General features: G+C 36.4%; 1 protein-coding gene across 1 annotated transcript in view; it reads right to left on the bottom strand.

Annotated features, from left to right (window-relative positions):
• Positions 1 to 6107: 6107 nt before the first annotated feature.
• Positions 6108 to 27709, bottom strand: part of LOC132095402 (protein disulfide-isomerase A5-like) — a 48091-nt gene continuing 26489 nt past the window's right edge. Inside the window, exons 10-17 of the mRNA XM_059500337.1 lie at positions 25913 to 25984; positions 23691 to 23827; positions 21738 to 21808; positions 19683 to 19846; positions 17347 to 17477; positions 14453 to 14523; positions 9218 to 9352; positions 6108 to 8088 (exon numbers count right to left, since the gene is read on the bottom strand). Of these exons, the coding sequence (XP_059356320.1) occupies positions 8008 to 8088; positions 9218 to 9352; positions 14453 to 14523; positions 17347 to 17477; positions 19683 to 19846; positions 21738 to 21808; positions 23691 to 23827; positions 25913 to 25984 (862 nt within the window). The 3' untranslated portion in view covers positions 6108 to 8007. The remainder of the gene's footprint in view (positions 8089 to 9217; positions 9353 to 14452; positions 14524 to 17346; positions 17478 to 19682; positions 19847 to 21737; positions 21809 to 23690; positions 23828 to 25912; positions 25985 to 27709) is intronic.

The following is a 27709-nucleotide window of genomic DNA, read 5'->3' as shown; positions in this document are numbered from 1 at the left end:
GATTTACTCAAGAGAATAATCTGTTCACGAATCGGATCATGAACTTATATTACCGCATATTCATGCATCTGTTAATTGCAGTGTTGGGAAGGTTACTTTGGAAATGTAATAGGTTACAGATTACAAGTTACCCTATTTAAAATGTAATAGTAGTGTAACTTTTTCAATTACTTTATTAAAGTAAATGTAACTAATTACTTTTGATTACTTTTTGATTACTTTTCAAAATCTCCAATAAATGTTTATTTGCAACTGTTAATCATCTTCAAACATTTACACCATTCAGGTTTAACCTTACAGCAGTGCTCAATACTGTCAGACTTTTACAATCCTTCATCACTTGAATTAAGATGATCAAATTTGAACACGTCTGCTTCATTAATTTCCACATGGGGCGGACTGGGATAAAATTTCAGACCGGGAAATTTCAAACTCATACAAACAAATTCATGGACAACACTATTTTTTGTATGGACCTGATATAAAAAAAGATTTAAATCTTTAGTTTGGGGACATGCAAAATAATTAAAAGTTCTCTCCTGAACTTCACCTTCACTTCATTTCTTTTTTCTTTTCAGTCTCTTTATTTTGCCCTGTTATCCATCTACCTCATGACTTTAACACTCAAGATTTAACAAAACTATACTTTCTAAATTGCCTACATGTCAAATTGAGTGCATCACTACAATATAAAATCCTAATACTGAACATGAGTCATGTTTTTCCCTCACAAAAATTAACTGCTTTTATTACGTAAAAGTACAGTAACCATGTTTTTTTTAATTATTATTATTGCAAATGGATTACCATTTGTATTTATTTTTAAATAAATAAATATGTAAATTTGTGGCATGGTTTAACAACAGTAACCTTTGTCTCTGAATTTATAGCAAATATTAAAACTTTGCATATGCTTTGATTCAAGTGTACTTTTGATATATTTGTCCAAAATGTGGCATATTCCGTCCGTGTTAGGCAATAGCAATCCCGTTTTTATGACTGGATTCTACTAACCAGACTATGTTTCTGCATAGCGGAAATTATAGGGCCGTACGTCTCAGAATAGTCAGTTCAATTTGGGAAAGAAATCAATTACATCTGTATGTGGATGTGTGTAAATATTCAAATGTAATCCCCACTGTAATCTTTAAAATTTTCAGAAGTAACTGTAATTTAATTACTCATTTTTTCTTAGTAACTGTAACTGATTACAGTTACATTTATTTTGTAATTAAATTACGTAATTAAGTTACATGTAACTAGTTACTCCCCAACACTGGTTAATTGAATGCAAAGTGTGAGTTCTAGGAGAATGTTTGTCTCGTGATGAACATGTATCGCTCACTAGGAGTCGCTAAATGAACAGCTGCAGCACGCAGGTTATCTTTTTTTTTTTTTTTTTCAATGGAGGATCAGTTGCCCTATTGGTTAAAATCCCCAAACAGTATACTTAAATATCAAATAAATAAATTACATCAAAACAGGGGCGTTTGCGTTTTGATGTGGTGGGCTGCTGTGGGCCAGAAAGTCCAGGGCCACTTTTTGGTCCCAGTTCGCCCCTGTATGACACCATGGTATAATGAGCATACTCACACCCTAAAGAGAGCAGCCCGAAAAATGGAGTGCAGCTGGAGGAAAACAAAACTAGAGGTATTTCGTATTGCTTGGCGGGAAAGTAACCTATCCTACAGAAAAGCATTAAAAACTGCTAGATCTGATTACTTTTCTTCTCTTTTAGAAGAAAACAAACATAACCCCAGGTATTTATTAAATACAGTGGCTAAATTAACGAAAAATAAAGCCTCAACAAGTGTTGACATTTCCCAACATCACAGCAGTAATGACTTTATGAACTACTTTACTTCTAAAATTGATACTATTACTGATAAAATTGCAACCATTCAGCCGTCAGCTACAGAATCGCATCAGACAGTGCACTATAGACCCCCTGAGGGACAGTTCCACTCATTCTCTACCATAGGAGAGGAAGAATTGTATAAACTTGTTAAATCATCTAAACCAACAACATGTATGTTAGACCCTATACCATCTAAGCTCCTAAAAGAGGTGCTTCCAGAAGTCATAGATCCTCTTCTGACTATTATTACTTCCTCATTGTCATTAGGATATGTCCCCAAAACCTTCAAACTTGCTGTTATTAAGCCTCTCATCAAAAAACCACAACTTGATCCCAAAGAACTAGTTAATTATAGACCAATCTCGAATCTCCCTTTTCTGTCCAAGATACTAGAAAAGGTGGTTTCCTCACAATTATATTCCTTCTTAGAGAAAAATGGTATATGTGAGGATTTCCCGTCAGGATTTAGACCGTATCATACTACTGAGACTGCTCTCCTTAGAGTTACAAATGACCTGCTCTTATCATCTGATCGTGGTTGTATCTCTCTATTAGTTTTATTGGATCTTAGTGCTGCATTTGACACTATTGACCACAACATTCTTTTGCATAGACTTGAATACTTTGTTGGCATTAATGGAAGTGCATTAGCATGGTTTAAATCGTACTTATATGACCGCCATCAGTTCGTATCAGTGAATGAAGATGTATCATATCAATCACAAGTGCAGTATGGAGTACCTCAAGGCTCAGTACTAGGGCCGCTACTCTTCACGCTTTATATGTTACCCTTGGGAGATATCATCAGGAAACATGGTGTTAGCTTTCACTGTTATGCTGATGATACTCAGCTCTATATTTCTTCGCGGCCCGGTGAAACACACCAATTTGAAAAACGAATGGAATGCATAGTCGATATAAAAAAACTGGATGATGAGTAATTTCTTACTGCTAAATTCTGAAAAAACAGGTATTAATTATAGGACCTAAAAACTCTGCATGTAATAACCTAGAACACTGTCTAAGACTTGATGGTTGCTCTGTCAATTCTTCGTCATCTGTTAGGAACCTAGGTGTTCTATTTGATCGCAATCTTTCTTTAGAAAGCCACGTTTCTAGCATTTGTAAAACTGCATTTTTCCATCTCAAAAATATATCTAAATTACGGCCTATGATCTCAATGTCAAATGCAGAAATGTTAATCCATGCATTTATGACCTCAAGGTTAGATTATTGTAATGCTTTATTGGGTGGTTGTTCTGCACGCTTAGTAAATAAACTACAGCTAGTCCAAAATGCAGCAGCAAGAGTTCTTACTAGAACCAGGAAGTATGACCATATTAGCCCGGTCCTGTCAATACTTCACTGGCTCCCTATGAAACATCGTATAGATTTTAAAATATTGCTTATTACTTATAAAGCCCTGAATGGTTTAGCACCTCAGTATTTGAATGAGCTCCTTTTACATTATAATCCTCTACGTCCGCTACGTTCTCAAATCTCAGGCAATTTGATAATACCTAGAATATCAAAATCAACTGCGGGCGGCAGATCCTTTTCCTATTTGGTGCCTAAACTCTGGAATAACCTACCTAACATTGTTCGGGAGGCAGACACACTCTTGCAGTTTAAATCTAGATTAAAGACCCATCTCTTTAACCTGGTTTACACATAACATACTAATATGCTTTTAATATCCTAATCCGTTAAAGGATTTTTAGGCTGCATTAATTAGGTAAACCGGAACCGGGAACACTTCCCATAACACCCGATGTACTTGCTACATCATCAGAAGAATGACATCTACAATAATATTAGTCTGTTTCTTTCTTATTCCGAGGTCACCGTAGCCACCAGGTCCAGTCTGTGTCCAGATCAGAGGGTCACTGCAGTCACCCGGATCCAGTACGTATCCAGACCAGATGGTGGATCAGCACCTAGAAAGGACCTCTACATCCCTGAAAGACAGACCAGGACAACTAGAGCCCCAGATACAGATCCCCTGTAAAGACCTTGTCTCAGATGACCACCAGGACAAGACCACAGGAAACAGATGATTCTTCTGAACAATCTGACTTTGCTGCAGCCTGGAATTGAACTACTGGTTTCGTCTGGTCAGAGGAGAACTGGCCCCCCAACTGAGCCTGGTTTCTCCCAAGGTTTTTTTTCTCCATTCTGTCACCGATGGAGTTTCGGTTCCTTGCCGCTGTCGCCTCTGGCTTGCTTAGTTGGGGTCACTTCATCTACAGCGATATAGTTGACTTGATTGCAAATAAATGCACAGACACTATTTAAACTGAACAGAGATGACATCACTGAAGTCAATGATGAACTGCCTTTAACTATCATTTTGCATTATTGACACACTGTTTTCCTAATGAATGTTGTTCAGTTGCTTTGACGCAATGTATTTTGTTTAAAGCGCTATATAAATAAAGGTGACTTGACTTGACTCAACTGATTCTTTCATACACGGATTCGTTCGATGCCAGCAGTCGATTTGCTTTGTTTGGAACTATTTTTATTGGCGGAGCGAAAATTGACAAAGTAGCCGCAATATTGTAACTAACTAAAATGTAAGTAAATCATAACTTACTTTTGCTTAAATGGAACCAAGCAATTATGAATAATAGTTGTTTGTTTCCACTCAACAGCATAAAATGTATTTCTTGAATCTCACATGCCAATGAGTTAATCTAACGACTCAGTCACACAGGTTATAACACACACATAAATATATATATATTAATATACTAATTTAAAGATTTAAATTACATTATGCATTTTATTTTTGTTATCAGCTCATTTGATTTTTTGTTTTTTTTTTCTTGTGAAAGGGTTCTTCTATAGCAGAAAGTTTTTTGCCAGTGTTATGAAGTTGCTATGTGCTTGACAGATACAAATTATTGGCCTGCATTCAGTCTGGACTGGCAAACAATTTCCTGGTGATAAAGAAAGGTGGTTGACAGGCCATGTCTGGATTATGACAGCTCCTCCTGGGTGTTTAAGGTCAGTGAGATGGGATATGCTTTATTAACATTTGGCATCACCCAATGTCTGTATTACACACGGTGTAATGTGTATTTATCTTCAAATTCTTAACTTCCGTTCATGCTGGCATTTTCTTGTCCTCCTTTTACCTCTGGTTCTGACATGTAGTGGTGCATCCAGATAAATGTAATAGCCTGCACCCTCAGTAAGCTTCCTCCATGTAACTTTGATGGAACCACCCTATTCTCCAAACCATTAAACCGTTGCGTATTGCACTTGACAACACATGCATTTCATCAGCAGGTGTTTCTCCACGGGCAGCCATTTAAATGTCCAACAGTGACTCATCCCTCGTGTTTTCAATCTGGCAAAAAGCTCATGCCTCTTACAAGGGCTCCTGTGCAGTAAGATGGCAAAGGGCTTGGCTCGTTTGAGATCATGACAGAATTAGTCCAGGAAGACTTCCGTAAATAGCCTGACAGAAAAGTTTGATAAGAAATTACTCCGGAAGAGCACAGTATTGCTTGTTTTCACAGTTTCATCAGGCAATTTATTTGTTGTACTCTGTTGTAGTCACCAAAACAGCAGAGATGCTAAATGACAGCAGGGGAAGACTAATTTTCTCATTAATTTCAAAAGCAGTGACATATCTTTCCATATTTCCCTAAATAGTGAAACGAAAAAGACCAACTCCAAAATAACTGGCTTCTGGTGGTCTGACGTCCTGTTTTCATATAGTATGATAAAAGTTGATATCTGATAAGCATGTGTGCACTTACTATTATCCTACTTTCAGGGAAGTAAAAAAATAAAATTACATCAAGTATGTGTGGCCTTATTGCAGACAACTTTCAAACAAAAAATAAATGTGGTGTCTGCAAACTAGTCTGTATTTGTCCAGCAAAAGTTTTTTTTTGCCTTTCTGTGCAAAACATCGTAAAAAAATGGCATAGTGCCAAGCATTGCAATGTGGGTTTTATTATTTTTTGGGTAAAGCAATATTAGCATGTTGTTGTGCAGTTGCCTACGTCTCAATTATAAGATATTATATATCTCTATTGTAAAATATTCTGATATATCTTTAAGTCTATGGATTTTTTCACCATCACCCCCTGGGGTGAATGTAATAGTGAAACACTCCATTTCAACCCAGTTTAGATTTGAAAAAAATTTGAAATCTAACATTTTTTGCAGTAGTATGTTCATTACCAATTAAGAAGTAATGTTCATAATGTTATTTGAATAATTTTGACAATAGTTTTTGGAAATGTATGCCTTTTATTTTGCATTGTGTTCAATGCAGCAAAACTGTACATATGGCTGGGCACAAAAAAATAAAGTCGACAGTGAGTTCTTGGCATTGTGGTACTGTAGCTCCCACATTCCACAGACCTTTGGGATAAGACAAAGCAGACCTTTCAAGAGAATAACTCAGAGGAACTAGGTGAAGGCCCATGACCATCCAAATATTGATGAAAATGTCAATGCACAAGCAAACCATGTCTTCACAGTTGTTGCAAGTAGTGAGACAAATCTGTGCAAGCTTTCATCAAATACATCTGTCATTCTGGACCATTATTGAACATGTTCTGGCAAGATATCTGTATGCTTCCCCTCAAAAGGACCCTTTTACGTTTAGCTACATGATACAAATTCAGCATGTGATCCCGCTTTAACCTTACAGACAGTATTTTGAACTTGAAGCCATTATCTTGCATATAATTGACATCTATGCATCAGCGTTTCTTGACTCATGTTTTATTCAATATTTCTTGCCACAAATTTGGCAAGGAAATGTAAACTAAATTCCTGTTCAATGATTTTTTTTTTCCGTGTTCCATCTCCCGAAGACACATGTAAACAATTCATAATTCGGCGACGTGAATAGAGAACACCCAACTGGATTGCAAATTACGATGAGCGATAGTGCTCTTCAATTGTGTTTCGCTATCCCTGAGAACATTATTTATAATGAAACGAACCAACCTTCTGAATTATACAACAAAAGTTCAGCTACAAGACCATTAAATATTTATACTGCCTAGAGCAGAGAGTTTTCCACAATCACAATAGTGGAGTCATCACTAAGAGTGCCAACATCTGGCAAGGAGCTCCAGCACTACACGGTTTAAACCATTGAGACATATTAATTGAGCATCACTCAGCATACCTTAAAGCAAACCATCCTGCTCCCGCATAAATGAAGACATTATCTATGGTCATTCATCATCACCATTCCCATGCTAAGAAGAGGAAAAGTCCATGTGTATTATAGATTTAGAACAGAAATGTAAATCAGAAACTACATAACCAGGCTAGACATTTAAACCAGACAAGACTTTTAAAATAAGCAGAAACATTAACTTACAATGGAATGTGAAGGGCCCAGAAATTTTCATGGATTAAACTGCTAGGAATTAATTCTGAAATATGGTTTCAATCTAAAATGTTTTTTTTTTTTGGCATTTCCAGTTTTGTTACGTCATTTTATTCTGATAACTGACAATAAAACATGAGGGAAAAACTACTTGCTTGAATGCATGTCCTTGTATTTGCTCTTGTATTTTGGCCCTAGTACTATAATTCTTGAAAAGAGTAAAATATTTGGACGACAGTTATTCAAACATTTAAGGCCACAAATTTCATCTACAACAACTTTCTCCATCTTGTTTTTTTACTCCCAAAACCATGATGTCATACAGCATTTTTTCCTTTTTTTTTTTTTTTTTTGGTACAAAAATATTTGCAGATGCGATTGTACACATTATTACTCCTCACTGGAATGGGAGTGATGGCAATGTATCATGGCGATAACTGGTTTTCTCCATTAAACACCAGCCCCCATCACATGTATGGGACCCTGGCGAGTGAGGGCCCAGTGTTGCATAGATTTCAGGTGTGTATTTCAGTAACTGAAGTCACAGTATTTGGAAACAATTTCACAAAATGTCTGAGGAAATTAAAACAAAACAAAACAGAAAGTTGTAAGTTGTCTGATGGTTGTACATTGGTATAACAAACATAAGGGCACAGCTGTATTAAAAAAATAGCCTTTTTAGCTGAGGTTTCAAGTCTGTGGCATCAGTGCTGGGATGTCCCTGCCCAAGTCACAGTGCAATTTTAGGCTCATCCCATTTATAGGAACCACACCCACATTATTAGAGCTCCTCCTTCCGCTTGCCCACTTTCTCTTGGTCTCGGCCCCTGAGATTTCTCATGAAACCAGTAAAGCCAGCTTCCTGTAAGGGGTAGACAGTGTAAGTGAGAAATGAAAAATCATTCATCTCATAATATTATATATATTATTATACTTAAAGATAAATGCATTAAAAAGCATGTCAAATGAATGTCATTGTATTAGATCAGTGGTTCTCTAACCAGGGATATGTGTACCCCGGGGGTATGTGACGTGATAGAGAGGGTACGCAAATAAAATGCTAAGTTTTGGCATTCATTTAATTCTACTCCATCTTAAAGTAACATTAAAACCTAGTTTTTCTGACAAGCAAAATGTAATTTTACCTAAATATTCAAACAACTGGAAATGTGACATTGATTTTATACAACAGTTAAACAAAATTTTTTAATATTAAATGAATTTACATTTAAAATGTAGACTACATTTTTAACACAATATAGTCAATATTTTTGTTATATTTTGCAACAAAAAAATAATTTTCCAATTTAATCTGCAATAGAGTTGGTGTGTCTACAGCTATGTTGTGTAAAATTATGTAAAATTAGTTTTTTTTTTTCAACTTTTACATTTTTAAGAATATAAAATAAAACATGGCATTCAATTAATAAGGCTAGAAAAACATTGCCTCTAAAGTTAAAAATGCACCTGTGACTCAATTCAAGGGGTAAATATTGTCCCTTAAATGAAAAGGTGTGACTGTGGTCTAAGCGGAAGAGATGGGGTACACAGAAGAATGTTAAATGCCCCAGGGGATATGCCACTGTAAAAGGTTTGAGAACCACTGTAGATTAACCAAGACAAAATAAAGGTGGCATTTGCAAATAAATTAAGGGCTTTTTACACTGAAAGCAAAAATTCAGTGTGAATGATCAGCGTGTTAATGTTTTTCAATCAAAACAATTGATCCCTAATAGAATATCCCTAAATTTTTTCGTTTTGTGTGTCGATTATTTTCCCCGTCGCGCTGCTATGAAACGGGATCATCTCAATCATGATCCAATACTTATAATTTCAAACCCATCAAGCATTTTTCTTGAAAAGTGTGCTTGTGCTTTCTTTGATCTAAAATTTCAACTTTGATGTTCTGTCATATGCAATAACATTCATACATTATGTTTTTCTTAATAGGGCCACTGTCTTAAATAAAAATCACATTGAAGAGCACTTACCCCTCTTTCCCCATTGTATTTCTCACTGAACTTCCCATAATTGTAATAATTGAATGACGGGTAGCCCTCAACCCCCTCCTGTTTACACAACTCATGGTTTTGTCCCTTTGTGCAGTCCACTGCAGCATATGCAATCTGAAAGGAATTAAAGCATAATTATTTTGACATGAAACAGTTCTGTCAGATTAAATACCCTTACTTCCCCCAAGTATGCTGTATCATTCACATAGTATTACAATGGTTATGTGATATGTACAGAGCTGTGCTTGCATCTATCAAGACTTATTGGAAACATAAAAGCACTTTTTTAACAGTAAATAAGGCATGAGTTTGAGAGTTGTGAAGGATGTAGTGTGTGATGAGGAATTATGCTGTCTGATCATGGTTTCATTGTTTACGTTCATTAGCCCTTGGAGACCCATTGTCCATTGAGTTCCTGGGAGGATTTACTTTCCCTAGAGAAAGCTGTATATTTGAAACACATTTTCAATCAAACAGCCTAACTGCACTGATATGTATTGCAAAGTGTATGGACTGAACTGAACATTTGGGTTTCTATTGGGCTAATTTACAGAGATGTAAAACACTACTCAATAATCCATAAAACTTCATGGCAGCGCATTTGAATCTTCTTGATGGCCATTGGCTTGTATATAAACCTTCTGATATGGCAAAAACAATTAAGAAGGAATGACATCAACATATAAAAACCCTGAAGCTGACAGGCAATAGCACCTAAAATCAAACTTCTATGCCCTTTGGAGTAGATATTTTAATGTGTGAAAATGTAACTGTGAAATCTAACAGCACAGCTGCTTTGGCACTGACTGAACTGTTTCGCTCGCTGCACCCCTACGTCCTGAATTTAGCCTTCCGTTTTTATAGGGTAATGAAAAATGAGTAATACATTCCTGTCAAGAAAGGCCGTTCAAAGCAGCGTAGGATAAAATAATATAACAAACACCCCAACATTAAAACAAGAGCAAAGATTTATGCTGAGGATATCGGAGGACGGCAGTTAGCGGAACACAAAACAAATGAATCATAAATGTCTCTTGATGAACGGCATATTTTAGTCTTTTTTTTTCTCGACTAAAAAAAAGAGATGCTGTCAAGGCATATTGTAGTCCTGCCAAATGGTATTCAGTGCATTTTATCACTCGAAAAGTGAAAACAAAATGCCTTCTTTGCATAATTAAATATTTATCTTCATGGCAACCATGTTTGCCGATATACGAATGAATTCATCTAGTGAAATTGGCATGTAGTATTTTCACTCTTATTCAATACAACTTGTTCATTTGTTTGCCAGCAAATTCTAATATCGATCCTCGTGTTGGTGGAAAACCCTCTTGGCACTTGACTGATTTTTCTAAAACCTCACCAATAAGCAGATATAAGCAACATAAGACTCATCGAAACTCTGGATTTCGTGTTTACAGAGAGTGGTTTATGAGATGGATGAGGTATAAAAAACAAAAAAAAACAAAAGGTCATTCACAAAGGTACAGAGATCCTTCTCAGAGAGTAATTATCAACCTCACAGAGAAAGAGCCCAGGTCATTGCACACAGGAAATGAAACGGCCAGTGAGTTCATGAATATTACAGAGGATAAGTTATTTCCATTTGGAGGTATTAAGTTAAAACAGGTCAACAAAAAACATCTGAACCAAGACTAGGCTTTAAACCATTAGCCTTTTTCCACAATTGATGTATGTTGTATTTAATTGGACTGCATCTGTTAGCTTTCACTACAAAAAAACTGTTTAATAGTCAAGCAGAAACAACAGAGTGCAAAGAGGCTTTATATTAAGAATTGAAGGAATGAGGTTCTAAGCCCTTTTTCTGCTAGAAGGCCATTCAAGATGTTTACTAATGCACTGTACATAAAGGAAATGAACACTAATGAGAACAGAGGATAAACAGTGGAACCAGGAGATAATTGGACTCTAAGTGGAACCAGAAACACAAACTCTTGATACAATTAAACAAACCTCCTTCTTAGAGTGTCAGGGTCACATTTATTTTCAAATTCAACCTTACCTTTTGCTGAACTGCACTTGAATTAACATGATGCATCAATGAATAAAAATTGATGGGCATATTGGGGAATCCTAAGAAAAGCAAAATCTGATTGTTTAGCATATTCAACTCTTTGTAGTCTGAAAAGTGAACCCAATCCAAACTAAATCCATATGTGGGGTTTGAATGAAATTTTTGAGGTACCCTAATCTTATCTAATCTTTACTACTATTGCACTAACTTTTATTGGAATTAAGGCAAGATGATTTGGAAAAAGCCCTCATATACATTTCCATCCACATTATTTACTAAAATATGGCTTGCATGTCAAAACTCTGTCCATCTTTAAATTTCTGTTTCTGTCTATTCCTTATATTCTTTATCTTTGTAAACATCCTAAAAAGTTCATAAATAAAAAAAATTGGAAATTCATTTCAGTATGAGAGGTGAGACTGGAATTGTTCTTGGGAGTCCTTGATATATGTAACTCATTTTCCCTCAGCTTTTTTCTATATAGTGAAGTATAGTATTCACTAGTGAATAATGGATGAGTGAATGAGTGAGCAGTTCCATATACAGGATATAAACTAAGGAATAATTGACAGTAGCCAGTTGAATTATTGAAAAATGCATTATTTTTCAATAATTGAACGGTCCAGAGTCAATCAATTTCACATATACCACGGTTATCACACCCCAAGACATCGTTCAACTTTAAAATACTTTTTTCTTATTCATCTCATCCCAAGCCTATGTTGATAATTTCAAGATGTCTTTTTAGAGCTTGCAAATGTGTGTGTGATTGTGTGTTTGTACAGTAGCTATGCTTCCATCACTGTGTTTTTATGCACATTTTGAAGTACTGCATCAGAAACGAGTGATGGGAAAGCCAATAAAAAAAACCAACGTATTTTGCAAAAAGAGATTTCACACACTTTAGGTGTTTTTTGTCTTGTGCAAAAAAGAGTTAATGTGAATAAAAGGAGAAGGAAACTAATCAAATAAATTCCTGCACATGCAACAATAAAGTCATGTGACTGTACGATGGTACAGCATAACTTGACTAACCAGCGGACCAATCTCATCGCACAGCTTCTTAAATACTGTTATGTTATGCTACTGTTTGCAAGTTATTTATTATCTATGAAAAGTACTGTATTTAGTGGCTGCTCCTACTTTAGTGTCAGTGACAAGTTTGTTCCCTTTGACTCATTGGACATAAACAGTGCTTTATTTGCAAATAGTTTAGGCAATATTCCAATAAGTTAAATTTGCAACTTTGGATGGAAACATAGCTAGTATGTTTGTGCATGCAGAGACAGAGAGAGAAGAAAAAAAAGTGTGCTTTCCATAGATAAAAAGGTAATTTATTGGGGAATAACATGGAATCCTTGTCCTATTGTTTGTCATAATTGTTTTCTTGGTCAGTCTTTGTGGGTTTTGGTTAATTTGCTGTTTTAGGCTGGAAGGACATTCGAAGTAGCTAAAAACATTTGGGCAAAGTGATATGTAACTGTAATATGGTCGCATAACCAGGAACCATTTCATAGCTGTATATAAATAATTGCACACTTTAGAATGTTTGTCAACAAATCTGAATCAAGCATTCAATAGCCCCATGATATAATGTGTGAATAATAAAAAGCTTCTGATGGTCATGTGGTCTCATATGAAAGATGCAATGACTGAACGACAGAAGAGTATTTTGCATGCGGGAAAAATAACTCGCTGTGTATTAAAGGATGCTGTGAAGTGGCTCACTCTTTGGAAAAACCAGCAGATGGAGCTTAATGAACAGAGCTTTTAGTCTTCAGACAAACAGTATCTGTTTTTAATAATATCTTTAAGGGCGTTAGCACAAAATCTAAGACAAAAAAACTAAACTGGCTCCATTTGAATCTTGGCAAAGTCAATTTCCAAATGCAGTCCATCTGACTAACCATTATGCGCAAGTCTAAACTCAAGAGCAACAGGGAAATTGAAGAGGACTGACGTTGTGCCTGATGAATTATAGACATTTGCAAATAACAATTCAACATCACTGTCTTATGGCCAGTGATAAATGTCTGCTGTTAAAGAAGCCAAAGGAAATGTTTTTAAAGGCCTCTGAAGATCCAAAAGCGAGACAGATACTTTCAAAGAAGTTTTGGGAGAAAAAGGAAAGATTTAGAGAATGATGAAATGTTAGCGTGTAGAAGCCTGAGATGAGTGTTACTCAGCGAGACGTGTCTGAAGTGTGAAACATCGGCACTCGTCAAAATGAATGCAATGTGTGAATTTTAAAGTTAAGCCAAGCACACTACAATACTTAAGCTTGTTGGCCTTCATGTGTTAAATTTTCACCTAGTTTGAAACAAAATGCCACAGATCCCAGCAAATTACACAGTGCCTGAAAATAATCCCCAGCCACTCTGCAACAACACAAACTAGCTAGGGACTATTTTCAGGCACTGCGTGATATCACTGCGCCTGCTGCACCCATAGTACGGCAGCAGAGTTCCTTGATTATTACGCCGGGATGAGATTATAGTTCCCAGCCATATCGACCTAAAAAATCGCAACTTTTTATTGTCCTTAGTACACAATGTAACTGCAGAAGAGTCAAATTTTAAATACGAAAAATGTCAGAACTCTTTGGTCATTTTTGAGCGAGAAGCTAACAGTCTAATCAGATTCAATGATCTATGCTAAGCTAAGCTAAAAGTGCTACTGCCAGACCCAGAGATCAGCTGAATGCTTTCGAAAATGGTAAAACTCAAGTGTTTAACTAAGTAGGTAAATCAGCCTATTTTCAAAAACATTCCATAAACCTAAAATATCCAAATACAATTCTGCCACAAGCCATAAGCATCCACACACCAACAGAAGTCTTTAAAGGGGCAAAGAAGTCTTGTAGTGACTTGATCTGATAAAACATGGCCAAGGCAGCATCGTCTGCCTCACTCTATAATATAAAAATCAACAGAGAAACACTAGACGGATAACAAGTGAGGTAGAAGATTGAAAGTCAACAGCGTCAGACACACAGTGACTATGACATTGAAGAACTTGCGAACGCTCTGGAGATGAAAAGAGATTCAATTCTAGGATGTGTGAAGGCTGTTTGAATGAGAGAGGGAGAGCTTGATTTCACTTGACAGAACCTAGGAGTCAATTGAAATGGTTTGTTATTTAGAGTGGCTGGAAATCTCCTTAATGGTGTTGAGCCTCACCTTGCGGTCTTCTTTGAACAGCTCAGCTGCTGTGGTGAAATGAGGGACGGCGTTCTTGCAGTGCGGACACCCTGGGGAAAACAGTAAGATATACAGTAAGTATTCATCGAGCTGTCTCACCTTATAATGCCGAGAACAAATGGCAAGAGGTGATATATCCCAGCGTTCACAAACAGATGAATACAGAGATTAATACTAAAGCAAAATAAAAGAACACAATGACGGAATTCTTTACAAATAAAAAGACATGACTTACATGACAATAACTTAAGAAAAACAAATACGCACGTAATCTATTACTGCCTGCATATAGCAGGTTAAACGGACAGAATTCAACTTTATAGCACGTCAAGAGTCACTTTATTATTTTCATAGACGGCCCAGCTGGGGCTTTCCTGAGGCAATATGTGTCCATCAAATTTACTAAAAAACAGGCAAGAGTTTCTACCCTCCATAGTCATAACTCCTAAACTTTAATTTCTATCAAGTTCTTATGAGGTGGTTTTGATGCTAAGGGTGTTATTCTTATAAATTATGCATGGCATTTGGAGTTAAATGTTTCAACATTTAATAATTTAATAATGGAGCATAAAGTTGTGTACCTTCCCTTTTGGCTCATGTTGCCATTATATGAGGAGAAGAAAGGCTGGGCAGGCCTCCAAACCCATGCGAGGTCGATGCGAGTCTGTCTCAGTGCCCAGCTAGATACGCTAATCACGAAGTCAAAGCGTACTTAAAATAACAGCGCATAATCATTTTTCATCATATGCAAAAAGAAATTTGGGATGCGTTTCAATCGACTTTCTAGTTCAGTTGTTGTTGCACTGGGAACAATTTCTAGGGCGGTCCAAGTGTCAAAATCAGTCCAGCGCACTGAAACGTTTGCTCCCTAGACATTCCCAGAATGCACTGGCGGTGTACTGACTTGACACTGACATCTGACATAAGGGATGTGGATTGTGCGAACTAAAGCCCTCGAGTCCGCTCGATAACCTCTGAGAAGAACATCTTGTTTCAACTATCATGCTCGCTCCAGAGAGTTACCACTATTATCAGGGTAGCTAGGCATTTAAACCTTCAGTTCTGTACAAATGCGAAGACATCCCCTATCATTATCATTCACAGCGATGAAAGCTGCCCACTCTCGCGTTCATCAAATGGTGCCGTTCACCAGAACAAAGCAACACTGATGTAATCATTCAATAAAGCTCTGCATAGCTTTGTTTTAAATGGGCACTATTCACACCATCATTTGTATTTTGATTAAGAGTCTTTAATACCCAATACAAAAGCTACGCTTGTCATTTCCGTTAGTATTACACCTAAAAAGAAGCTGTAATTAAGGGATCCAGTGAGACTGAGAGGTCAGTAGATGTGGAGTATGACACAATACAGTCTAATGCCAATCAATTACAGCATTGTTCATGGACTTCATTCTGCAATTAAGTTACAAGCCTCAGTTATGTGAACAAAAAAAGGAATATTAATTTGAAATTATGTTCTCAAATGTGTGCACGAACAACAGTGGTGTTGCTTAGACAGAAAAAAGTCCAATGAGCAAGGCAAATTTTAGCACAAGTCAGCTGTTATTTAAAGGGGGAAAACATATCCATAATCCCAAAATACATAATTAAATGAATTACACAATTATATAATTCATATATACTAAAATAAATAAATAATGCACAGAAAGTGGGACCTTAATGTTTGTAGTATTTTAACTTAAGTACACATTCCCATCAATTTTCATTACTGCAATGCATCTGGATATATTTTAACAAGTATAGGAGTTAGTAAGGCCAAGTACACTACAAAACATTGTTTTATGTCATGTTGGTACAAACTTTAATCAATGAACGACAGAGAACGTGCATCAAATTACAAGATCAGTCTCCCTGTCTATTCCTATGATCCTGAGATTTGTTTGCACACAAATGCAAGCACATAGCAACACTGCCATTCTTGACAACATGTCAACAAACAACATGAAGGAAGAAAAAGGAGAAAATGAGCTGAATGCCAATAAGATGAGACAGTGTTGGGGAGACGTGGGCAGCAGTTTGATGTTTGGTTTTTGGCTCCTGCTTCCCACTGTCTAGTCCTCTTCTTGCAATTTCATTGGCTGTTGCTCATCGCCGCTCTCTTGCTAGTGACAATGCCCAGACCTGACGACTGGTCGGCCAGAGTGTCACAATGAATAGCTACTATCTGGGGCTGTTTGTCACAGATGTACAATATACAAGAGAAACAAGCTTCAGTCTTGTCATATGAACTTTCTTACATATATGTGTGTGTGTGTGTGTGTGTGTGTGTGTGTGTGTGTGTGTGTGTGTGTGTGTGTGTGTGTGTGTGTAAATCACTCATGGCAGGACAAAAATCTTATCCATCATGGTTGTTTGCCTTTCCTTTTCTTGCCATTGTCACTTTTGTCTTGCTTATTGACGTGTTTGTGTAAGACACTATTCTTTGTAAAATATATTCTTTATGGAAGAATATGTAAAAAAGAACTATACAGCTTTTATGAATTGTATAATGAATTACATTAAACGTGTCTGTCTTCACAAATAATAACAGAGGAAGAAGAGATAAACGTAATTAAATCTCCCTTTGCTTCCTCGAGCCTAAACATTTAAAATGTTTTTTTTTTACCATATCAGAAATATACATCATATTTAACTATTGTATCCTATTATAAATATGGTAATAGCTATATGTAGTAAGCTATCGTGCCATTTGGCAGATGTTACGCCACCTGCACATTTCAGTGCTTCAGGAGAATGCAACAGAATTCTGATTCATTTTCCTATAATGCTAAAAGGTTTATGAAAAGCCTGGATACGTGCTTTGAGACCAAAACTACAGTAGCAGTATTTTTGAAAGAACAGAAGGCTTACATGGAGCATAGAACATGACCAAGGCATGTTTCTTCTTTTTCAGAAATTCCCTGAAATCTTCGGCTCCCAGGTGACTCACGCTGGAAGGCATCTCATCCCAAGACTTCTCTGGAGGAGGTGGGGCCTGGGGACTGAGAGAAAGAGCCTGTGATTAAATAGGTAAGCTGTAAGACTGACATCTCAGAAAACTGTAACACTCACAGCCAAGTTAGATCACTGTGAAAATTTTCATAATCACTTTAATATACTGAATAAAATGCTGATGTAATTAGACTTACACCCATGAGTTCAGAAAAACTAAACGGCTGCCAAAGTATTTGACATTTAAGCCAGAATTTCATTTAATTACATAAAATAAATTCTGTAATAACAAAAGTATTATTTTTTTTGTGTCCAGCCTTGGTATAGCCTTTTTTTCTTTTCATAAATCACTCTGACGGCAAACTTTTGTATGATGGTGTGTGTGTGTATATATCCATACAGTACAGACCAAAAGTTTGGACACACCTTTTTATTCAAAGAGTTTTCTTTATTTTCATGACTATGAAAATTGTAGAGTCACACTGAAGGCATCAAGTGCTATTTGACCAAGAAGGAGAGTGATGGGGTGCTGCGCCAGATGACCTGGCCTCCACAGTCACCGGACCTGAACCCAATCGAGATGGTTTAGGGGTGAGCTGGACCGCAGACTGAAGGCAAAAGGGCCAACAAGTGCTAAGCATTTCTCGGGGAACTCCTTCAAGACTGTTGGAAGACCATTTCAGGTGACTACCTCTTGAAGCTCATCAAGAGAATGCCAAGAGTGTGCAAAGCAGTAATCAAAGCAAAAGGTGGCTACTTTGAAGAACCTAGAATATGACATATTTTCAGTTGTTTCACATTTTTTGGTATGTATATAATTCCATGTATAATTCCACATGTGTTAATTCATAGTTTCGATTCCTTCAGTGTGAATCTACAATTTTCATAGTCATGAAAATGAAAAAAACTCTTTTAATGAGAAGGTATGTCCAAACGTTTGGTCTGTACTGTATATATATGATTTGACATTTTGTTACTGCAATGCTAATGCTTTTTGAGGCCACTTTATATGCATGTTGCGCAATAATTTTTTTTAAACATGACTGCACCTCAGGACTAAACAAAACCCAAACTTGGGCTCTCCTGACTTCCTATGTCCCTTGGCATTATCATATTGTATGACTACAAATCTTCAGTATTTGCCACGAGTCTGACAACAAACTTGGCCCTGCTGTTCTGGGACCTGTGAGATGGCACTTAAACTCATAGCGGATGCCTGCACAGAAGGACTGCTCTAGGATCAAAGCAAGGGCAAGCTCTTCCACTGAGAGGTCAGTTTAGCAGTGATTGATTGTAGTCAAGCTCCGTTAAACACATCCCAAATAGTCAATCAGTATAAAAGTAAATTCTCAAGCTCCCAGCACACACGCAGGTCGCTCTTTAGAATCAGTCAGTGTGTGTTTTCAAAGAGCATGTTCATATCGACTGAACCCCTGTCATTTAAGTGGCCCTCTTAAGAGTGAAGTTCAGTAATGCGTGAAAAACGTCTCAAGGTCAAATGTATGTAGCCCCTTCAAACAATTCTGCACTCTCACTATTTTTTTTCCAGAAGTCTAATACTTGTTCTAACTAGGTGACATTCAGTTACCACTTTAACATAAAAACATAACCACAAAGTGGGCACTTGGACACATTTTTAGCATTTATAATAGACCTGACTATTTATAGAGTTAAGAGACTGCAAAGAGGATGTGCAGCTCAGCAAAAAGCAATTTCTGCCCCACCTGTACCTGACCTTATCGGAGCGCTACATCCACCTCCATCAGAAATAAATATTACAACGTGTGAAGAAATAAATGAATGCAAAAACAAGCATGTACCCATGTAGACCTCCATCCACCTACATAAACAACCACATCCAGTCAAAAACAGCCATTGTGTTTTATCGGTTTTGAACATTAATGCATTGCAGAAACAGCATATTTTCCAAGGCCCTTTTTTTTTTTTTTACACTTTTATAGGAAAAGTAGAGGAAGAGGGCAGAATGCAATAATAATAAATAAAAAAATTATGCAAAAATATTAACAATAAATTATTATTACTATTACGATTATAAATCTATTCATATGCCAAATATTTAACTGGCCTAACCATTATTTAAATGCAATAATAATATAATACTAAAAACATAAAAATAAAAATAGAAACTAATAATAACAGAATATCTCGTTGCAACAACTTACTGAATTAATATAGATATAATTTAATTTCCCATGCTGATGGTCAGCAAATCACTGAACAGCAGTTCAACTCACTTCTGCAGCCACTCGATGATCTTGTCTTTGCTCCGTAGATGAGGAAGTGTAAACTTCTCCTCCCCCTTTTCAAAGTACTTCACTGTTGGGAAGCCTGAGATTTTGAAGCGCTCTCCGATGGACTTGTGAATGGTGGCATCCACTGCTGCCAACACACCTGGGCTCTGAAACAAGACGAATATACAAAGATACTTTCAGCTTAAAAAACACACCATACTGTGTGTTAATACTGATCCTAAATGTTGAACATTGTTAGCCGAGCTGATCGGAGACGCTCATTTTTAACCCAAATCACTCACTAAAAACTTTCCAGCAATTATGGAATTCATTAGGTTTCAAATGTCTATTCACAACTTAATTAAAATCATGAGGCAATCTGAGTTGCCATTTTAATATTGATCGTGTTCTGTGGTTGAAGGGTCCTCCTGTAGGTGGAGTAGATGAGATGAATATTTATTAAATGATTTCTGAAGCTCAGGAAAGGAGATATAGGAATCAGTTACCTTAAATTCATGTTCAAACCATAGATTTTAAAACCACTTTCTTTGAATAAAAACAGAATATGTTAATCTCTTTAACTGGTTTAAATTAGGAATGTTAAAGTTAACCTGTTAATTAATGTGAAAAATAAAAAAAAACGTAAGCATTGTGCATCCAGCACATTTAGATTGTTTGAGAAATATATCTTTGTCAAATGAGACACAACGAGCACTATTGCAAGGAAACAAACACTTTGAGTGTCAAGCACACAAATTGCAGAAAATTATATTTACACAAAGGCTTATTATTTAGACAGATTTATGACATCCCGGTTTAAATGCAATCAATTTGTTGTTGAAGTTCTAGAGACAACAAGCAAGCTTTTTTGATGAAATGACAGCACAATTTGGCACAGCTTTGTTTCCACCATTATAAAGCTGCAAAATAGACTGTCATTATGAATGTTTCCTCAGCTTAAACTCAATTAACTCCCTCTATTTGCACACATCTGTCAGTGGGATACTTTATATTTATGATGAGAGTCTTGGTCATTATCACAAACAAAGGATTTGTGTTCGAGTTCAGGCACCAACCCTGCAAGGGCCAAATAATCTATGGACAGCTATCAGAGCTGTGAGCCAATTAGAAGTGTATGCAAACCAAACTACTTGACAGCAAATACACAAACACATCTCATTAAAGTAACGTCACTGCATTTCAACAACACACTTGAGAGATAAGCATGGCCGCTTGAATTTCTCCACCATCCACTTACAAAATGTCATATTCGTAACCCCCGTCTTACATTCTTATATTCACATTAAACATCCTTTTTTCGAAGTCTCAGCAAGATGCAAATTGAAAATGCTTAAAAAAAAAAAAACTTGACACGTGTACTCGGTGTGTAAGGGCTGTAAGTGCAAGGAATGAGAGAAATAAATGACTTCAGCTCTCTCAGGGGAGAAGATGTGAGGACTAGAGCATGCATTAGATAATGCATAACATGTCATTATTGAACTCTGGGAAGAGCATCACTCCGAGTAACTCCAAGCTGAAGGCTAGAGGGACGGCACAGAGGAAAAGGAAAATTAGATAAATACTCCAACTATAAGGCTCTGGTGACTGCAGTTGGCCTGCAACTATGGACTAGAGAACGGAGCCAGTACTGCGGACACACCCGGAAAATGAGAAACACACCACTCACACAACATGGCCAGAGATGTTCGTGAACTGTATATGTCTCATGCTATTACCATGCAAGTCATGCAAGTATTGAAATGTTGAATCGAAGGTTGAAAGAGTAAAACATTTTTGGATTTGCCACCAGGTGTTATCAAATTGTCTAGGATGATGGAAAATTACAGTGGGCTTATTTTAATTAAGTCAATTGGACACACTTTTTACGAGAAATGCCTCAAAGCGACAATTACACACCTAGAACCATTTCATTAAGTTCACAGGAGTTCCGTTGCCTCCATGTTGTCTTTTGCAAAGTCTGTTTGAATTTTATGACAAGCAAATATATGAGCATTATCTATTCCCTATGTGTGAGAGAATTCAAATCAAGGAACTCACATCTGGCTCTTTATTGAGGATCTCAGCAGCTTCATCATACTCCGGCTTCATTTTCTTACAGTGGCCACACCCTAAAAACCATCACAATGAAGACAATTAGAATAGGATTTATTTAAACATAATAAACCTGGAAAAAAAAGTGAAAAAAGAAATTGTGTGAAAATGTTTTTACTAAATGTTTACAGTAGTGCTTTGAAGTTTATGTGCACTTAAGATAATAATGACATCTGATCAGCTCCCAATCAACAGATTTGATAGTATAACTACTTAATTATGAGAATAATTGTGATATCTTGAGCTTCTTGTGTACCAAATCAGCATATTAATAATAACCGTAATGGCTGCTGAACATTTTTAAATGTTTAATGGCTGGCCTGGTTTGACAGTTTTAGAGAGGTTTTGGGTACCTGAACAGCTAAACACTAACTTGACCAGGCTGAGAGGTCAACAAACTAGCCAAATCAGCATAAAACAGCAAACCATCTCAGGCCGGTTTAAGGTTTTTTGTCATGCATGGTTGACAAAGCACAAAAACAACCACTCAATATCCATAAAAGACTAAAACATGTCAATCATAATCACAAACAGCACTCATCTGGAAAGAAATTATACTTCCACTGTTACATAATCATAAAAGCCTTTCCAGTAATCATAAGCCAGAACTCACTTAGTCAAGCCTGGATTAAATATGCATTTATTTACACTATGGGAATATGAACAAATCACGTCACTGATTCATACATGGTTTGCATTTTTGCTAAGAACTAGAAGAGTTTATTATTATAATTATTAAGGGCGACTCAAAATCAGGTCACATGAAATTGCACACTGAGAGGGGGCGAGCATCAGCATGCATTTTGTCTAGTTAATCTGATGCAGGTAAAGCATCATTTATGTTTTTGACAAACTCAAACATGTGCATTGAGAGGCCTAGCCAATGTTGTCATTGGAATTTGGATAGTTGAGTGCATGTGAAGCGATTTTTGTGTGTAAACAAGGATATTGCATTTGACCTTGTTGATGAGAATGTAAACAATTCATCCGGTACCTTGACAGTGTTTTTATGTGGAGAGAGAGTATGTGCACATATGCTCAGTGGTGGCTTGGTAGGATATACCCTGTGCCATACAGGAAATGAATGTGTTCTATCAGAGATGTTTGATCAAAAATGTATGAAAGCTGAGAGCCATCTTCCTTCAATCCTAAGAAACTGACATACTACCAACCTACTAATATCAGCAAATCGGTGTCAGGTAGAAACATTTGAGAATAAAATTGGTAAACAAAAACATCATTTTTTTTTGTCTCTCTCTGACCTCTACAGTGGTTCAACTTAGAATTTACTCAAAAAAAAAAAAAAAAAAAAGGTAATTGGATTCCCATGAATAAACCATTGAACAGTATATGCATATTTGACAGTAGGCTGTATGGATCATTGAGGACCATGGTATACTGTATATAAATGTACATTCATGTATACAGTACCATGGTACTTTAGTATACTCCAATGTACTTCAAAAACTACAACCAGTTCTGCCTTAATACATGTGCAAAACATTATAATTGTTATCATAATAACATGTCCAAAACATAATCGTAATGTATTGTTTTTTTACAACTGGAACATAATTCTAACAATTCAAGTTCACCCTAAAATTAAAATTATGTCAGCATTTACTCACCCTAATGTCATTCCAAACCTGCAGAACTTTCTCTCTTCTGTGGAACTCAAAAGGTAGAAGGTAACAAAGTTTCAACAGTTTTTGTCCATATATAGAAAGTCAATGGAGTCCAAATCTACAGTGGATGTCATTGACTTTAATTGTATGGACAAAAAACCTTTTGCATCCCACAGAATAAATAAAAGTCATATGGATTTGGAACGACATGAGGGTAACATTTTAAAGCCATTTAAACCCTAAGTCCTGCAAGAGCTGTGTTGTTGATACTCACAGGGAGCGTAGAACATGACCAGGACTGAAGGATGCTCCTCCAGGAATGTGTCAAAAGACTCATCGGTCAGATGAAAGACCGCCGAGGCGGACTCAGACCAGGGCACCTCAGGAGTTTTAGGCTGTGGCGGCTGGGGGCTGTGCAACATATTAAACCAGTAGTTAAAAAAATTTCCATTAGTCAAAATGTTTTTGTTGTTTCAAAGGCCTGAACTTCATGACTCAAAACCCTACAAATGACTAATGTGAGACACCTAAACTCCAAGTTGGACACTGCCAATTTACATCTCATAACTCATTTCAGCTCTACATCTGGTGAGGAACGGTCACACCCACATGACTAAAGAGAGCTAGTCTGAGCTCGCAATTCACATCTGTCTCCTCACAGGCCCTGTGCCCATGTAAGTGTGGCCCAAATGATTCCTTCGTAGAGTGGATAGAGCCAAGAGCTTGTCTCCTAGAAGTGCGTGAGCTGAACAAAGACTAGCCAGAGGCAACTTTGCCAGGGATAAACACTGGCAAACACAAGCATTCAGTGGGTAAACTCTCACTATCTTCATTCATAATTAATTCTACAAGACAAGCCAGAGATACATCTGCAGGCACTTTTAGAGCAGGAGGTCACAGATTTAAGTCTCTTAACATACACTTGTACTGGTCAATCAGCTCCAGCTGTTATATAGTTTATGAAATCACAATAATGATTTTCTGTCTCACAAACTATTGACCACCCACAGTTCCTTCTTTGACTGTCTTATACAAACATGGTGCGAGCTGATTAAATAACTGATCCAAACTAACTGGTTAGAAACTTTTAGGAGCCATGGATGACTTTTTTCATTTTATCTGTCATCCTAAAAGTGATCATAATTTAATAACATTTTTGTAACCATACTGTTTGAAGGTTTAGAGTCAGCAAGGTTTGTTCATGAAAGAAGTCTTTATGATCACCCAGACTGCATTTATTTGATCAAAAATAGAAACAGTAGTAAAAACTGAAAGAAACCAGTAGAAACTAGTAAAAACAGTAATATTGTGAAATATTATTAAAATTAAACTGCACAAGCAGCAACTAAGGAGAATTATCCTTGCTAAATAAATGTTGAAAGAATTAGTTATCAAAGACAATTTTTGATGATTTTAAGCGAAATGGTTAATATCCAAAAATACAATCACTTGTAATTTGCATTAATTGCTTATCTCATTTGACCAATAGGTGGTGCTGCCAGGAAATGATAATGACACACATAGAGCTTGGTGTTAATATGCCAAAGAGTTGCAGAAATAGAATCAGATCCAGATTGGCATCAAGCCATCAAATTTGACAATGAGTTACATGAAACTGGTCTCTGATAAATATATATATATATATATATATATATATATATATATATATATATTTCTACTTATTCTATTTTTTCTCCTTGCTTTCTACTTTTATGTTGTTCGCAATACAAATAATTTTTAACAGTGGTTTCATTTCAAACTCGGATTTACCTGCCCTTAAGCAACATGAAAATACAAACCAAGCTGTGACTGTGGCTGGTCTTGTGACATATTGATCAAACAGTCTCTTCCAGTCTAAGTGGGAAGTTACTGACCAGAATAAGTGGACCAGACTTTATTCCAATATGAAGAAAATTCCTCATACTACTCAAGAACTACTAATGTGTCATGCCAAAGCACATAACTTAACACTACAAACACTGCTCAGGACACAGCATGTTAATCTGGTTTAGTTCATCTAGTCTGGTTTCACTGCATCAGCAATGTCACTGAATGTTTTTCTCTTAATGTTGCTAGGTAAAATATTGTGCCACTGTATGACTGGAAGATTCATGCACTCCATAAATTACATGTTGCATTGCATGCACAGCTCTAGTGAAGTTAATCTCTGAGATGTGAAGACTGTAGTACATTTTGTTCACTTTGTCACTTTGATAGTTGGTTAAGACACTGCAGAGGTTTTAAAGCCTCATCACATCTCTGTTAGGAGGCACAGAGGAGTGTTTACATCCAGTGTTTTACAGTGGGCATCATATCTTTTACACCACAGTTCCTGTAAAACACTCACTGGGTAATGTTAGAGACTAGAGACAGAAGTCCAAGATGTCACACCTCTTGCAAACACAGCGATTCTTTACTGCTTTTAAAATAGTAAAGGGCGTAAGAATGAATAAAGAGAGGCTGTGTATGATGAGAGTTTAAACAAAGTTTACTCACTTTTTCAACCAATCAGCGATGTCTTTAGAGGTGGCTCCATAATTCTCATAGTGATGCAAGAATTTCCCCTTCCTTTTTGTAGAAAGAACAAAATGATTAATCATAAACTGGCTCATAAAATCCAAAGCAACACAAATCATTTAATTATGAACAAACAAAACATTTTTACCAATATGAACTGGACAATTTTAGAGAGAGAGAAAAAAATAAATAGTAAAATAGGTTGGAGCCATGGCTTAGTGATTTGTACACATACTTTCGCCACAGTGCAAAAGATTAGGGATCGATTCTGGCCTGCGTTCCTATCACGATCCCATTATTTCCTGTCCTCTCTCTACTCTCTGTACAAAAACATGGCCAAAAGTTTGTAAAACAGAAACTGGAGGTTTGTTTAAAGCTATTAGTATTGATTTTTACAAAAAACATACTTCAAATCTTGCCTTCTTTCAGAAAGGACATCCTAAACGGTTGAAGTCAATATATATTAGTGCTTATATTGTCAACATAAATTGCACTAGACAGCTTAGGATATTTGTACCCACACAACAAAGATCCAAGGCATCTAAGACTGCTGCTCGCTTCTTGCTGTCCAAGATAAACATTTTAAATGAGCGTTTGACTCAAAGCTAATTAAGCCATTTGGCCCAGGGCTCTTAGCATAATCAAAGACTTCAGCTAGCAGCCTTTGTGCCCTTACTAATCCATACAACCACAAGCAGACGAGATCACGAATGTATACAGAAATGCTTTTGAACACACAGCAGCATGCGTAAGAAGGATTCGTGCATTGGACCTCAAGCTTAAATGTAGATCTGTTTGCAATGCAATACAATGAAATTAAATGATTTTCTATTTGAATTATATCTAAAGAATTACACTCCCTTTGATCGGAAGACAAATAGTGCATCAGTGAAATATTCTTTGATTCAAAAGAGCAGTGCTGAGGTGGGGAGGTGTGGGGCAGTCGTGTAAAGATCTGGCCTTGGGCGGAGGGCCGTGTTTAATTAACCTTTTAGTAATTAAAACAGCTGTGAAACGAAGGAGCACTAAACAGAAGCTAAATGCACACAGCTGTTGCCACAAGTCTATATATACAGGAAAAATGCTCTGGACAAATTGTACCATGCAGAGAATACACATTAAAATTCTCTGATTCATTTAAGATCATAAATCATGCCTTTTGCTGGTGCTTTTAGTTCTAGTATGCTACATATAAAAAGCTGCCCCAAAACTGTCTCAGAAATGAATTCATTTGAACCCTTTTAATATGCAAAGATTATTTTGGGGAAGAAACAAGTACTTTTTCAAATAAAGGAAATCAATTATCTGCCTGCAATGCTAAATTGCGCAGTGGTCAAGAACATTTCGTGCTCTAAGTTCAAACTATTATTTCAACACATATTTACTAGAATTCAAATATTTAAATCTTTGATTAACATAACTTAATAACAAAAGCCTTTAAATAGTATCCTTGGACTTTCATTTTTATTCTTTATCCAATATTTAACAGTACTGTTGTCAGTAATATGAAGTAAGTAAAATCCCCTGATGTTATACATTTAAATGTAACACTCCATACAACTAATGTTCACTAAGGTGCATTTTCTTATGCTGACATTTCATGTACTTGGGCTTTCAAGAGAAAATAAAAGACTGATGAATGCTTTTAGAAAAAGCATGGACATCTCCAAAAAGTCTTCAGTCCTTAATTGGATAGTTTTCTTCAAATAAATGAATTTACAACTCTATGACACTAGTGTTACAATAAAACAGAACTTGCTTAAGAAAAAAGTCAAT

Source organism: Carassius carassius, chromosome 19, assembly GCF_963082965.1.
Source record: "Carassius carassius chromosome 19, fCarCar2.1, whole genome shotgun sequence".
Classification (NCBI taxonomy): Eukaryota; Metazoa; Chordata; class Actinopteri; order Cypriniformes; family Cyprinidae; genus Carassius; species Carassius carassius.
Note: the sequence above shows the minus strand (reverse complement) of the source record. Positions and strands in the feature narration are given on the sequence as shown.